Source organism: Ovis aries, chromosome 9 (assembly GCF_016772045.2).
Source record: "Ovis aries strain OAR_USU_Benz2616 breed Rambouillet chromosome 9, ARS-UI_Ramb_v3.0, whole genome shotgun sequence".
Lineage (NCBI taxonomy): Eukaryota > Metazoa > Chordata > Mammalia > Artiodactyla > Bovidae > Ovis > Ovis aries.
In genome coordinates, this window is record NC_056062.1 from 4,650,877 (window position 1) to 4,667,318 (window position 16,442).

General features: G+C 39.2%; 1 protein-coding gene across 1 annotated transcript in view; it reads left to right on the forward strand.

The window, feature by feature from the left end:
• The window catches only part of LMBRD1 (LMBR1 domain containing 1), a 144,223-nt gene extending 128,449 nt beyond the window's left edge, over nt 1-15,774 (forward strand). Inside the window, exons 15-16 of the mRNA XM_015097695.3 lie at nt 15,087-15,178; nt 15,310-15,774. Coding sequence (XP_014953181.2) covers nt 15,087-15,178; nt 15,310-15,426 — 209 coding nt within the window. The 3' untranslated portion in view covers nt 15,427-15,774. The remainder of the gene's footprint in view (nt 1-15,086; nt 15,179-15,309) is intronic.
• Nucleotides 15,775-16,442: the final 668 nt, after the last annotated feature.

Below are 16,442 nucleotides of genomic sequence, written 5' to 3' on the forward strand. Positions count from 1 at the left end.
ATCCTGAAGAAAAAGAAGAAAGCAGGAGGCATAACCCATCCAGACTTCAAATACTAGAAAGCTACAGTAATCCAGATAGCTTGGTACTGGCACAAAAGCAGCAGACATGTGGATCAATGAATCAGAGCAGAGGGCCCAGAAAGAAGCCCACACACCTACAGTCAGTCAGTCTTTGACAGAATAGACAAGGATCTACAATGGAGAAGCAGTGGTCTCTTTAGCAAGTGGTGCTGGGAAAGTTGGATGTGCATGTATGCTTAGTCACTAAGTTTAGCTGCATATAAATCAATGAAGTTAGGCACAGCCTCACACCATACACAAAAATAAACTCAAAATGAGTTAAAGACTTAAGCATAAGACATCACAACAAAAAACTCCTAAAAGAAAACATTGGCAAAACATTCTCTGACATAAATCATACCAGTGTCTTCTTAGTTCAGTCTCCCAAGCAATCGAAAGAAGAACAAAAATAAACAAATGGGACCTCGTCAGACTTCCAAGCTTTTGCACAGCAAAGGAAACCATGAACAAAATGGAAAGATAACCTATAGAATAGGAGAAAATATTTGCAAATAATGTGACCAATACAGGATTAATTTCCAGTATACACAGACAGCTCATAGAGTTCAACAGCAACGAAACAAACCAATTAAAAAGTGAGCAGAAGACCTGAATGCACATCTCTCCAAAGAAGACAGGCAGATGGCCAGTGCCCATGAAAAGATGTTCATCATCGCTAATTATTAGAGAAATGGACTACAATAAGGTGTCAGCTCACAACTATCAGAATGTCCATCATTGAAAATTTTACAAATAGCAAATGCTGGAGAGAGTATGGATAAAAGGGAACCCTCTTGCACTGTTGGTAAAGACGCTATGGAGGAGAGAAAGTTAGTTCCTCCGGAAACTAAAATTAGAGTTAGCATATGATCCAGCAATCCTACTTGTGGGGCTATATCCAGATAAAATTATAATTCAAAAAGATACATGCACTTCTGCGTTCATAGCAGCACTATTCACAAAAGCCAGGACATGGGAACAGCCTAAATGTCCGTCAAGAGGAATGGATAAAGATGGGGTGCACGTGTACAGTGGAATACTGCTAGCCATAAAAACAATGACATACTGCCATTTGCAGCAACACTGATGCAAACTAGAGATCACCATCCTAAGGGAAGTAAGAAAGCAGATGGCAAATACTATATGATGTCATTTAGATTTGGAGTATAAAACGTAGCACAGGTGAACCTGTCTACAAAACAGAAACAGACTCAGGGACATGGATGCCATGGGCTGGGGAAGTTTGGGGAGGGATGAATTGAGAGGTTGGGATTAGCAGATGTAAACTCTTATATACAGAATAATAAACAACAGGGTTCTACTGTATTTTGTTGTTGTTCAGTTGCTAAATCGTGTCCGACTCTTTGCAACTTCATGGACTGTAGCATACTAGGCTTCCCTGTCCTTCACTATCTCCTAGAGTTTGCTCAGATTCATGTTCATTGAGTCGGTGATGCCATCCAAACATCTCATCCTCGGTTGCCCTCTTCTCTTCCTGCCGTCCATCTTTCCCAGCATCAGGGTCTTTTCTACTGAGTTGTCTCTTCATGTCAGGTGGCCAAAGTATTGTAACTTCAGCTTTTGTATAGCACAGGGAACTCAATTCAATATCTTATGATGAAACAAAATGGAAAAAAATATTTAAGAGATGTATGTGTATATATATATATATATATATATATATATATATATATATATATATATAACTGAGCCACTTTACTGTACAGCATAAATTAGCAGTGTAAATCAGCTCTGCATCATAAACATAGACATATATATATATATGTATACACAAACAGCATATAAAAGTCAGGCTGTACCTCAGAGGACAAAATGTGGAATAAGGACAAGAAATAAGTATTCATTGTTTGTTGTTGTTGTTAATAAGTGGCTTTTATTCTATAATTAAAGAAAAAAAACATTAATAAGCCTTTTTAAGAATGAAAACAATGAGAGTCCAGATAGTGGCATGCATCTATCTGCCCAGTAACTATTGGTTGTAGAGAAGACCTTTTTCCTTCCAGTTTGTTGAAAAGTGGCAGTGGAGAGGGTAGTTTCTGAGACTTTGAAAAAATGTAAGTCTCAACACCTTGGTAGCAGTTTTTTTCCTGGAATATGAAATGTTTCTTTCTACTTGGTTCCAGGAAATTTTATTTAGAAGTCAACGTGACTAAGCAATATTGCTCAAATACTCACATTATCACTAACAATGGATTCAGGTGATTTTTTTTTTTCCATCTATACTTTACCTCTAAGCAAAAAAAGAGAAAAATGTGTTTTGCAGGAAAGACTTATTTCTGTTTAAACCCAATTTCATTAGAGGAGTTACTATACACTTGATGTTTGATGTATAGTTTTAAATAAAAAGTTCATTTTAAGGAAAGCTAGTTTTGACAGGCTAAGATGAAGCTGGTCAAGGAGTTTCATTAGAACCTTAGCCTTATGGCCTGAGATTAAGAATGGACACTGATGCTCTGTGATGACAGTATTTTTTAATGTCTCATGTGGAGCTGAGTGCCCAAGTGGGTGATCTATAAACATAATTTGAAATGAAAATGGTACCAAACTCTTCCTTTGTGGATTTAAAAGACAGGTTCGAATATGGACTTCAGATTTAATACCTCCTACCTACTTCATATTAAGTGAAGCTAATTAATTTTAGCTCTCTGGAGTTTTGTAATAAGAAGATCCAATTTGAGAGAATATAAGTCATTCTTTCCCTCTGACTCAAGTACGTGGAGCAGTGGCCTTTAAAAATACTACATGGTCTTTTTGTCTTATACTCTGCACATTTGGAGGGAGAGGACGAGATAGTTTAGGACAGTTAGATTTAGTCTAAAGATGCAGATAAATGAGGTCACCTAGAATTATAATAGTTTGGATAGGCTTATTTAGAATGCTATCCTATTTATTTAAGGAATACAAAGTTAATAACAGCCTTCGCAGTTTAAACACATTTGGAAGATATTGACATATCAGTTTCCATAATACTGAGAGTCACAGTCCTGTGTGTCTTGAAATTCTAAAATGTATAAATGTCTAAATTTCCAAGATTCTGTTTGCGGTTGTTGTACAGTCGCTCAGTTGTGTCCAGTTCTTTGTGACCCCAGGACTGCAGCACACCAGGCTTCCCTGTCCTTCACTATCTCCCAGAGTTTGTTCAAACTCAAGTCCATTGAGTCAGTGATGCCATCCAACCATCTCATCCTCTTTGACCTCTTCTCCTCCTGCCCTCCATCTTTCCCAGCATCAGGGTCTTTTCCAATAAATCGCCTCTTTGCATCAAGCAGCCAAAGTATTGGAGCTTCAGCATCAGTGCTTCCAGTGAACATTCAGGGTCGATTTCCTTTAAAATTGACTGGTTTGATCTCTGTGCTGTCCAAGGGACTAGAGAGTCTTCTCCAGCACCACAGTTCAAAAGCATCATTTCTTCAGTGCTCAGCCTTCTTTGTGGTCCCGCTTTTACATCCATACATGACTACTGGAAAAACCATGACTTTGACTATACAGACCTCTGTCGGCAAAGTGATGTCTCTGCTTTTCAATATGCTGTCTAAGTTTGCCATAGTTTTTCTTCCAAGAAGCAAGTGTCCTTTAATTTCATGGCTGCAGTCATCATCTGCAGTGATGTTGGAGCCCAAGAAAATCGTCTGTCACTGTTTCCGTTTTTTCCCCATCTATTTGCCATGAAGGGATGTAGCTGGATGCCATAATCTTGGTGGTTTGGAATGTTCAGTTTTAAGTCAGCTTTTGCACTTTTCTCCTTCATCTTCATTAAGAAGCTCTTTATTTCCTCTTTGCTTTCTGCCATTAGGGTGGTGTCATCTGCATATCTGAGGTTATTGATATTTCTCCCTGTAATCTTGATTCCAGCTTGAGCTTCATCCAGCCCAGCAGTTTTCATGGTGTACTCTGCATAGAAGTTAAATAAGCAGGGTGACAATAGACAGCCTTGATGTACTCCTTTTCCTGTTTTGAACCAGTGCATTGTTCCATATTCTAACTATTGCTTCTTAACCTGCATACAGGTTTCTCAGGAGGCAGGTAATGTGGTCTGATATTCCCATCTCTTTAAGAATTTTCCAGTTTGTTGTGATCCACACAGTCAAAGGCTTTGATGTAGTCACTGGAGGAAAAGGACTATTTAATTTTTCTCATCTATTTTTCTCATCTGTTTTTCTCATCTGTTATTCTCATCTCATTTCCTTGCTTTTTCAGTTAACTTTTTAAACTGGTATCTATTATTTGGTAGGCACTATTCTAAATACTACTGATACAGAGCTAGTGAGACTAGTGAACAAAGCTCAGATGTGCTGTCCCCTTGGAGCTTATTTAGAAGGAGACAGATAAGTATATCAGGCAGTAATCATTATGGAGAAAAAGTACCAGAGGAGAGTAAGTGGTGCCCGGAAGGAGGGATGGTTTGAAATGTTGAGTAGGGCAGAAAGGAAATCCTTACTGAGAAGCGGACATCTGGGCAAAGTGGCCTGAGGGATGTGAGGTCAGATACCTGGAAGGGGGGCAGATGCCTGCAGGCCATGGCGACAGCAGGTGCAGAGGTTTGGGGGCAAGGGGTCAGGAAGGGAGGAGGAAGGGCCAGTCATCAAAGAGAAGGACTTCATTCAGCTTTTAAGCTCAGACGGGAGTCTAGAAGACTGTGAGCAGGTGACCTGATGGGCTTTACATCCTCAGGGGGTTACTCTGACTACTGTGTTGCATGTAGACCAGGGTGTGGGAACTGTTTTTCTGTAAGAGACCAGTTAATAAACATTTTAGGCTCTGTGGGGCCTGAGGTAGTGTCCACACTGCTCAGCTGTGCCCCGAAACATAGAGGTTGCCGTGGACAGCGTGTCATGTTTTAGCATAACTTAAAAAAACAAGTGATGGACTGAGTGAATCCTTCTGGGGTACAGTGTACTAGCCCCTGAGATAGACTATAATAAACCAAGGGCAAAGATGAATTGATAGGACGTTTGCAGGAGTCCAAGGCAGAGTTTGTGGTGGTAGAACTGCAGGAAGTGGTCAGATTCTGGGTAGATTTTGAAGATAGAGCCAGTGTGATTTGCCAATGCCACTCCTCCAGTAGGAACCTTAACCGTTCCCCTATACCACCTATACCACTGTTCCACCAGGGATTGAAGGGTTCCGCTTTCTAACCCATCCTACGTGTTTCCAGTCTTTTTTATGAACTTGGTCATCTTTTCCATAGTTGCTTTGCAACTGATTGTTCTGGAAATGTCACAGCCAGATTCTGCCCAACTCCTCCCATCTTCATCAGTCACATTCCTGGTCATCTTACAAGGTTTCTTTCCAACCTGACCCTCTTTTTTGAATCTCCAAAGGTGTACAGTTTTTTTTTTTTTTTTCACTTGAATTCCATAGCAGTTTTACTTCTTATGATGTGACCTTTACTCTGTATTAATCTATAGTCATTTATGTATCTTATGTCTATCCTACTCTTTTGTAGGAATGTCAGCTCCTTGAATTAAGAAAACATATTAATATATATGAAGTATATTTTTCTGTCTTGTTCAACCAGCGTTTGTAGAATTGAATCACTTTTAAAAATTTGTTCCTTTTTTACCTTGTTAAAAAATGTTCCTGAAGTAACGTAAGATTAACATCACCTAATACCTTGTCTCTTCCTGCCCACTTTATCGTTTTTGTTTTTGTTTTTGTTTTTTTTAACTTTACAATATTGTATTGGTTTTGCCATACATCAACATGAATCCACCACAGGTGTACACATGTTCCCAATCCTGAACCCCCTCCTACCTCCCTCCCCATCCCATCTCTCTGGGTCATCCCAGTGCACCAGCCCCAAGCATCCTGTATCCTGCATTGAACCTAGGCTGGCGATTCGTTTCTTGTATGATATTATACATGTTTCAGTGCCATTCTCCCAAATCATCCCACCCTCGCCCTTTCCCACAGAGTCCAAAAGACTGTTCTATACATCTGTGTCTCTTTTGCTGTCTCGCATACAAGGCTATCATTACCATCTTTCTAAATTCCATATGTGTGTGTTAGCATACTGTATTGGTGTTTTCCTTTCTGGCTTACTTCATTCTGTATAATCGGCTCCAGTTTCATCCACCTGATTGGAACTGATTCAAATGTATTCTTTTTCAGTTCAGTTCAATTCAGTTCAGTTGCTCAGTCGTGTCCAACTCTTTGCGACCCCATGAATTGCAGCACGCCAGGCCTCCCTGTCCATCACCAACTCCCAGAATTCACTCAGACTTGCATCCATTGAGTCAGTGATGCCATCCAGCCATCTCATCCTTGGTCGTCCCCTTTTCTTCCTGCCCCCAATCCCTCCCAGCATCAAAGTCTTTTCCAATGAGTCACCTCTTCACATGAGGTAGCCAGAGTACTGGAGCTTCAGCTTTAGCATCATTCCTTCCAAAGAAATCCCAGGGTCGATCTCCTTCAGAATGGACTGGTTGGATCTCCTTGCAGTCCAAGAGACTCTCAGGAGTCTTCTCCAACACCACAGTTCAAAAGCATCAATTCTTCGGTGCTCAGCCTTCTTCACAGTCCAACTCTCACATCCATACATGACCACAGGAAAAACCATAGCCTTGACTAGACAGACCTTAGTCGGCAAAGTAATGTCTCTGCTTTTGAATATACTATCTAGGTTAGTCATAACTTTTCTTCCAAGGAGTAAGCATCTTTTAATTTCATGGCTGCAGTCACCATCTGCAGTGATTTTGGAGCCCAAAAACATGAAGTCTGACAGTGTTTCCACTGTTTCCCCATCTATTTCCCATGGAGTGATGGGACCGGATGCCATGATCTTCGTTTTCTGAATGTTGAGCTTTAAGCCAACTTTTTCACTGTCCTCAAGAGGCTTTTTAGTTCCTCTTCACTTTCTGCCATAAGGGTGGTGTCATCTGCATATCTGAGGTTATTAATATTTCTCCCGGCAATCTTGATTCCAGCTTGTATTTCTTCATTGTGTATATGTACCACAGCTTTCTTATCCATTCATCTGCTGATGGACATCTAGGTTGCTTCCATGTCCTGGTTATTATAAACAGTACTGCAATGAACATTGGGGTACACGTATTTCTTTCAATTCTGGTTTCCTCAGTGTGTATGCCCAGCCGTGGGATTGCTGGGTCATAAGGCAATTCTGTTTCCAGTTTTTTAAGGAATCTCCACACTGTTCTCCATAGTGGCTGTACTAGTTTGCATTCCCACCAACAGTGTAAGAAGGTTCCCTTTTCTCCACACCCTCTCCAGCATGTATTGCTTGTAGACTTTTGGATCGCAGCCATTCTGACTGGTGTGAAGTGGTACCTCATTGTGGTTTTGATTTGCATTTCTCTGATAATGAGTGATGTTGAGCATCTTTTCATGTGTTTGTTAGCCATCTGTATGTCTTCTTTGGAGAAATGTCTGTTAAGTTCTTTGGCCCATTTTTTGATTGGGTCGTTTATTTTTCTGGAATTGAGCTGCAAGAGTTGCTTGTATATTTTTGAGATTAGTTGTTTGTCAGTTGCCTCATTTGCTATTATTTTCTCCCATTCTGAAGGCTGTCTTTTCACCTTGCTTGTAGTTTCCTTTGTTGTGCAGAAGCTTTTAATTTTAATTAGGTCCCATTTGTTTATTTTTGCTTTTATTTCCAGTATTCTGGGAAGTGGGTCACTTTATCTATTGAATGAAATCCATTGTATTAACTTCCTGCTCAGTACCTGCTGACCCCTTTTCTTACTTGGATCAATTGCTTTCTAATTGTGCTGTTTAGCTCTAATGTTACAATTTCTGCTTATTGAACTTCTGATGCATTAGAAACCATATCTTCTCTCTGGATTTCCTTCCCAAAGCTAGTTTTCCAAGAGTTTAAAAAGAGAAAGAAAAGAAATGCTTTGTACAAAATATGTATCTGAAAAGTCCTTGGATATCAACATCCTCACAATTGATATGATGGGCAGTTTGTGCTATGTAAAAAATCATTTTCTTTTAGAACTTTAAAAGTATTGTACCATCTATGTTTCATTTCTGATGGGTAAGAAATCCAGTGCATCTATTTCTTCTTTTGAAGTTAACTTGATAATTTCTCTTTTCTCCATTTTCCCTTTGGGGAGCTCTTGTTCATTAGTTCCTGGATGTCTTCAATTGATCATCTGTCTTCTCTCATATCTCATATTTTCTGCCTACCATTTTGCTCTAGATTCTTAGGTATGTACTCAGTTTTATCTTCAAACTATACCCTGAATTTTTTATTTCATATAACACATTTGTACTTTCCTTGGGGTAGTCTATGTTTCTGATTTTTTCCCAAGCATCTTTGTTTTATGATGTAATATCCTTGTCAGTATATGAAGATACTAAACATTTTTCTTAATGATTGCATTTAAGTAGAATTACAGTGCTGTTCATCTTGGAACAGTTCTGTTTATCTCGTTCTTTCCCTCATGCTGATAGCCTCCTGTAGATATCTGATGATTTATCCATATTTACGTTAATTTGTGTTTAATATCAGGAACTAGGACGCCTCATCACGGGATATCTGTGATTGGGGTTTCTTGATCCTTAAGCTGTATTTTTAAATAAGTGAGCAGGAAACCAGCTGTTTTACTGGAGACCTTCTCAGTGTGGCTTTCCATCTTCCAGAGTATTGCCGAGGTCTCCTGTCACCAACCGGCCTTCCTCCCTTTCTGTTTGCTGTTAACAGTTGCTCCTGGCTTTATTCATGTTCTGTAACTGTAATGAGGTCCTGGGAAACAGGACAGGAAGCAAATGACTGTTCTTGTAAACCTCTTGTGTTCAACAAATTAAAATAGTTCTTCATGGTTAAGTGCTATAAGCTTATAATATTTTGCTTGACTAATAATAACTTTGTGTCAATAGCCTCATTCAATTTAATTCTACCCATCAAAGGGGCAAAGCAGTATTGAAGTTAGAGTGATGAGACAGAATTAGTATTTAAGAATCCTGTCATACCCTGATCTCCAGTATCTATATTTGACTCCAGATAAGTAAAGAGAGAGTAAACTAAAGTATTAGCTAGATGGCAATTTATTAATTTACCACAGGAAGTATTACATTAAAGAAGCTAGAGGCTCACGGTTAGTGAATTCTCACCAGAGAGAAGGAATCTGTATGGAAAGCTAATTTTAGTCACATAGTTTCTGGGTAGGCCTGGAGTCAGGAGAGGGTCTCACTGATGTTGGCTGGTAGCATCCAGCTGAGAAGGCCAGATGCAGTGTGCCCACTGTCAGGTGGGGTTGCCGTGTGTGTTTGCACACTCAGTCATGTACAACTCTTTGCGACACTGCAGACTCTGGCCCACCAGGCTCCTTTGTCCAGGGAATTTCCCAGGCAAGAGTACTGGAGTGGGTTGCCATTTCCTTCTCCAGGGGATCTTCCTGACCCAGGGATTGAACCCGTGTCTCTCATGTCTTCTGCATTGGCAGATGAGTCCTTTACCACTGAGCCACTGGGGAAGCCATGTAAACCAGAAAATTAAGTATTGATCAAAGCATGTTTCTTTTGGATTTTGCTTGAGATACAGAAAGTCTCTTTATTGTTGCAGTTCTTTTTCTAGGTGACATTTTGATTGTGTTGATGAAAGTTCAGCAGGGACAGTACAGTGAAGTTAACTAGGCATAAGGTTTCTCAGTGTTCTGGAGTCCACGCTAAAGCACCCCAGGTGATTTTGTGAAACTTCTCAGCTACTTTCTACAAATCCTTGCTTAAGGATTCTAACTCATAAAACATCAACCTTTTAAAAAAATCATATTTAGAATTCTCTCTAAATTTAAATCTCGGAAGGTCAGTCCATCAAGAGCAGATATTATATCAATGACACTTAGAAAGAAACTGACTTATACGTTAAATGACTCCATCCAGAATCTCACAGTAAATATAAACAGCAGACTCAAGAACCAAATCTCAATTTTCTGTCTCTAATATTTTCTACTATACCTCTTAAATTGCTGTTATTTTATGAAAAAGTTAAGGTACTAGAAAGCAGTTGCTGTATATTTTACTATCTTGGACAATTAAGAGTAATAGAAAATCTCATTAATTTAGAGTTCACTAATACAGTTTGCAATTATTCCTACATTTGTATGCTAATGCTTACCTTTGGAACTATCTTTTATAAGCTGTGTATGGCCGACTATATTTTATATGGTCAGGAAAAATGAAATTAGGTACATTGTTTCTTAAAGGAGCAGTACATATTTTAGCACTTTTGAAGTACATTAAACTTACTTAAATGTAATCAAAGCTCAACACAAATTATACTGGTTCTTAACACAGTCACTATGAGACTTTATTTTTCAGTGTAAAGCATGTGGCCAAGTACTAGCTTTGTTAGCCTGGTACAGTTTATATATTCATAAAATATAATCTATTCCCTTTAGAACTTCTATGACTTTTGATGTTCACCAACTCTTTCTTTCCCTTTTACCCAGTTCCTGCAGTGAGATTTAACAAAACATGATTTAACTATATGCCATTTGCTGAATTTCAAGATAAACCTACAATTTTGGTTTTTATGCAAATATTTAAATTTTAAAATTTTCTTCTGCCCTCCCTTTTCTTACTGGATATATGTTGCTGGTTTCTCATTTCTTTCTCTCTGTGTGTATTTCATGTGCTATAAATCCATTTGACAGTGATGATTAACTAGGGCTCTACCTCCCCAGATTCCCAGGTCTAGCCTTCCTTCTATCCCAATAGCATGTTTTCCCCTTTCTCAGAACCATTTGATAAATGATTCCTAATCATATCACAGTAAAGCCCAAGGTGCTTAGCCTGTTTACATTTAAGATTTCTGTATCTATTATAAATATCCAATAGTAGCAAGACCTAAAGTTAGCATAATCACACGCAGCCATGAGAAAGGAAGCGTTGTTCTAAGGAATCCAGTCTTCTCCCAGTTCTTTTGTCACTAGTCAAAGAAATTGCTTTAAAATTCTCTGTGGCACATACATTTCCCCAGATACCCTCCCTCTACAACATCATGTATCATAAGGATTCATTTTATAAATAAAGCACAAGTATAGACTTAATTCTAAGTTGATTTCAGTGAAGGAATAACATGATGATGACGACTTAATATTGGCTTAAGTCAGCACTAAATGTTGTTTTTCAAAATATATTTAAAGTAGAAGGTGCTGTTTATTCCAGTTAATAGCCAAGGTTATCTTAGTGGCAGTCAGCGTACACTAACAGTGACATAACCAGCAGTCTAAAAGGAAATAAGTGTATAAAACTTATCGGGTACATTTGTAAAAGCTGTTGTTATATGACAGACAGAGGCTTAATTGTACTTTCTGTTGGTTATTCATCTAGTTTGATAAGTGAGAATAGATGGGGGAAGGTGGAAGAAGCAGGAGTCAAGTCTTGATTTTTTTTTTTTTTTCAGATAACTTCCATGCCCTTTCTTGGCTCTTTTAATTTTGGTCTTTTTCATATGGCCACCTTATCTGGAAAAAAAAAAGCTTTTTTCTGAACCCCAATTTTTAGTTTTTAATTGTTAACATGCACTCTTTGGTTTAGCTGGAAGTTTATGTGTCCCTTTGAGGAATTACAGCCAGAGTCTCTCGAACACCTGTGATTTTAGAGTGCAGTTCCTAAATTGAGCAATTCACATTTACTTTGAAGGTTAAACCAAGTTCAAAATACTTATTTTAGTGTTTCAGAAAACAGTAGAAAGACCTCTCTCTAGATCTCCTAGATACCTGTGATACAGATGATCAGCTAGGAGAGGGCAGATGGGGGAGAGGAGAGAAGCCCCTCCATGTATTACTCAGTGTGGAGTCGTAGCTTGAACATAAAATATTTGCATGAGGATTATTAACCAGAATTCTTCTGTGGGCATCTGCCCCTTTATGTGCATATAAATATACTGATAAATACATATAAAGATAAGTATAAAAGCTATTACACACTTTTCAACAACAAAGCAGAATACAGTGATCATACTTTTTATTTTTCTCTCTTATTTTAGAAAGGTTAAGTTTAGAGTATTAGCAGTGTTGAGAGGGTTGAATAACTTTTTAAAAAACAGGATTGTGCTTGAACAGCAGAGCTTACGTAGTACTTAACCCATGAAAGATACTGTTTTTAAATTAATTGTGAACAGGCATTTGTTTTTTAAACAGCCTGATCCTCTCTTCATTACAAGTTGGTTGTTTTTATTTAAAGGTATGTTACTGTTTAACAAGTATCCTTTTACTGAATTATACACATTTAAATTAAACCTAAGACAGCATATTAAAAAGCAGAGACATTACTTTGTCATAAAGTTCCATCTAGTCAAAGCTATGGTTTTTCCAGTAGTCATGTATGGATGTGAGAGTTGGACCATAAAGAAAGCTGGGCACTGAAGAATTGATGCTTTTGAACTGTGGTGTTGGAGAAGACTCCTGAGAGTCCCTTGGACATCAAGGAGATCCAGCCAGTCCATCCTAAAGGAGATCAGTCCTGGCTGTTCATTGGTAGGACTGATTTTGAAACTGAAGCTCCAATACTTTGGCCACCTGATGCAAAGAGCTGACTCATTTGAAAAGAGTCTGATGCTGGGAGGGATTGGGGGCAGGGGAAGAAGGGGACGGCAGAGGATGAGATGGCTGGATGGCATCACTGACTCGATGGACATGAGTTTGAGTGAACTCCGGGAGTTGGTGATGAACAGGGAGGCCTCACGTGCTGCGATTAATGAGGTCGCAAAGAGTCGGACGAGACTGAACGACTGAACTGAACTGATGCTGGGAAAGATTGAAGGCAGGAGGGGACGACAGAGGCTGAGATGGTTGGATAGCATCACCGACTCAATGAGCATGGGTTTGGGTGGACTCCGGGAGTTGATGATGGACAGGGAGGCCTGCAAAGAGTCGGACATGAGTGAGCAACTGAATTGAACTGAAATTAAAACCAAATCCATTTGTATCTGTTTTGACTGTAGAGACAGAAAAATAATGAACATGTCCAGAGTAGTCGTGATGCTAATAGCTAAGCAAGTATTTTCCTTAGTGCTAAGGAGCACTAGTCACCTTCTAAAATCTTAAGATGAGTTTTTATTGGCACCATTCGAACAGCTCTTGAAAACTATATTCTTTATCATGGGCTTGGTTATATCTTAAAGAAGAAAAAAGAAAATTAATATGAACTGCCACTCTGCAGACTTCATCTGGTCTTTAGGATGAGCCCGTAAGGAAAGGTGGTGACACGCACGGAGTGTCAGTGGTCAGAGTCACGTGGCAGAGAAGTGGCCAAATGAGAGCTGACACCAAATCTGTGAAACCAGGGTCTGCACCTCTTTTCCCATGCTGGACATTTCAGTTATGCTTTCATTTTCCACATGGATTCACATATCTTGTTTTAACATCCTTGGAATCGTCTCAGATTTTAGTCAAAAGAAATTAGAAAATGCATTAGTTATCAGTATGATTTTTAAGTAAAGTACCTCCCTTTTGAACAATTTAGTTTATTTCATCAGTCATAATAAATATGAGTGCCAGGTACTCTGAGGGGTACTCTGGAATACTCAGGCCAATCTGTCACTCAGGAAAAGTGACAAATTTCGTAAGTTACCTTCCTGTGAAGCACATTCTGTCGTCACTGAGGGGGCAGAGCGACTGACCAGTGGCTTTCCTGCCCAGGAGTCTCTGCTGCTACCTGAGGTGCAGGGCCTGGTGTGAAGGCGTCACCTTGGGGGCCTGGAACTGCGGAACTGAGGGGAGAGAAACATTGGCTCCACACTGCTGTTCGAGTCCTTCTTGGTTCTCCTTAGGAAGCTTCGACTATTCCTTCTAGACTTCTCTGTTGAGACAGAGAATGAGGGATGTGCAGGGTTCCCCTTGGGGTTCAGTGGTTGGCATTAGACTGGCTGCCCTGTCCGTGAAGAGAAGGCATGTCCCTGCCACACTGCGTGTTTTCCTGCAGGAAGCAGAGGCTCTCAGTCCAGCTGGGCCTTGAGCCATTCAGAAGGACACGCTGAGCTTCTATGGGAAGGGAGGAGGAGACTGGGATAAAGTAGGACCAAATGCTGCTTTTCAGAAATCCATGCCATAGACTGTTTTGATAAACAAGTATTTCCTTAGATGTTATGTATTAGATACCTAAAGGACTTTGTAAGCAATGGAAACAGTTAATTTAGATGATATGGAGTCTCACAAAGATATCAAATAACCAGTTATTTCTGGTTATTTTTAAGGAGAAACCAGCTGCTTTCTCCTTAAGAGTTACGTTGTGTGTTTTTTTTTTGTTGTTGTTGTTTGAAGGAAAAAAATAAATGATTGTTTTTAGATTCAAGTTCTAATAAATACTATCTAAAGTTCAGGGAGTAAGCAAGTCAGCCATCTTTTCAGTAGTGTTCGTAAGCTCAAAAAGATCTGCTTTTAAAGGTGTCATCACTTTACTGTCTTAATTATTCAGTTAAAGCTTCTCTATCTGCCGTGGCTGTGCTGGGCCTTCACTGCAGGGCGTGGGCTTGCCTGGTGGGGCCTGGGCTCTGGCGCGCACGGGCTTCGGTCGTGTGGCTTGCAGGTTTACTTGCCCTGTGGTGTGTGGGATCTTAATTACCAGACCTGAGATCGAACCCGTGTCTCCTGCATTGTCAGGCAAATTCTTAACCGCTGGACCCCACAGAAGTTCCCCCCAAAATCTCTTAATTGGATTCTTAGAAAAGTGCAGCCTAATACTAACCACATCTGCTCACTTCCTTCATTTTTTTTTTCATTCTTCATCAGGAAAACCGTTTTGTTTTAGGACATGTCTGACATTCCAGGTTAAAATGCTTTTTCTAGTTTAGATACATTGAACTAGCCAATACAACTTTTTTATACCTAACAGCAGGAATTATATTGGTGGCGCTCGCTTTTAAAAATGTCATGTTATATTACGGTGATTGAAAGAGTGAGCTTTGGAGATAGATCTAGATTTCCATCCTGTCTCTAAAGCTGATTTAGTTTTGGTTAATACAGCCTTTTAGGTAAAGTATTAATAGTCTGTTTCAAGAGAGAAACTACTTCACTTTGGTCTTTTATTTGCTTTTATAGATCAGTGTACTGTCACCCGGACCTACCTCTTCCTTCACAAGTTCTGGTTCTTCAGTGCCGCCTACTACTTTGGAAACTGGGCCTTTCTTGGGGTAAGTACAGGCATCCCAGAGATGCCGTGACCGTTAGTGGCCCATTTGTGGTTGGGTTTGGATTTTAAAGTCAGTGCTTTCTGGGAGATTTCAAGTTTGAGAGATAACATACAGCTTATTTACCTCTGCAGGTGTTCGTCATTGGGTTCATCGTGTCCTGCTGTAAAGGGAAGAAGTCAGTCATTGAAAGGGTAGATGAGGATGACTCAGACCTGAGTGATGAAGAGCCCTCTGTCTACTCCGTTTGAGGGCCTCTGTCCTGCAGCATTTACAGAGCGGACTGCATCTCATGTGCGTTTCAAAGTGTCAAACTAACATTAGGATGAACTGACTAGCTTTCATCAAAAATGGGAGCATGGCTATTGAAAAACTGTATTTTTCATGTTTTCTGAAGTAACATTATTGTATCATAGATTGGCATTTTAAATTGCTATAATAATAACTATGTAAACATAAAACTACCGGCTATGTGAGGGAATGTTCGTGGAGATTGTTTTTCCTCTAGTGTATAATAGTGTTCAGTTGATTAAAAGCCCTCCAGAATTAATATTCCCTTCATCATTTTTTAAAAACATAATAAATCACTTGTACCTGTGCCTTTTGGTCTCTAGAGTACTGTGGAATTTTCAAGCGTCTATATCTGATTGTCAAAAAATAATATTCACAGTATAGCCGAATACTAAATATTACTCCTTTATGCAACTTGTCTTCTAGTTTCTAGATTAAATTACTAGTGCCACTGAAATAGATTTCATGAACAAATTTGAAGTTGCTTGGTGTCTCAGATATATTATATTGTTCGTATAGTAATCCATTAGATATATTGTCACCTCTCAATATTTAAGGCACATACATTGCTGTAAATAAGTAACCTCAAAATTTGTATTCCAGCATAAATGAGAGTACTTTCAAGAATAAGTAATCCTGAAAAAAAGTGAACGGATCAGTTTAAAACATATGACATAATATTTTGGCATTAAAGATAGTTTTTAATTCTAAAGATTTAGAATTTGCAAAAGATACAGGGAGAGCTGTATAGAATTGATAGGGCATATTGAGCACATTCTAGATAGTGAGAATTCATCACAAGCTATATTCTAGTTTACTGACATAGGCAAATTAGAACTCATAAAAGGCACATAGTATGATTCTTGAAATAAAATACCATTCAGTACAGTTCAGTCGCTCAGTCATGTCCGACTCTTTGCAGCCCCATGAATTGCAGCATGCCAGGCCTCCCTGTCCATCACCATCTCCCGGAGTT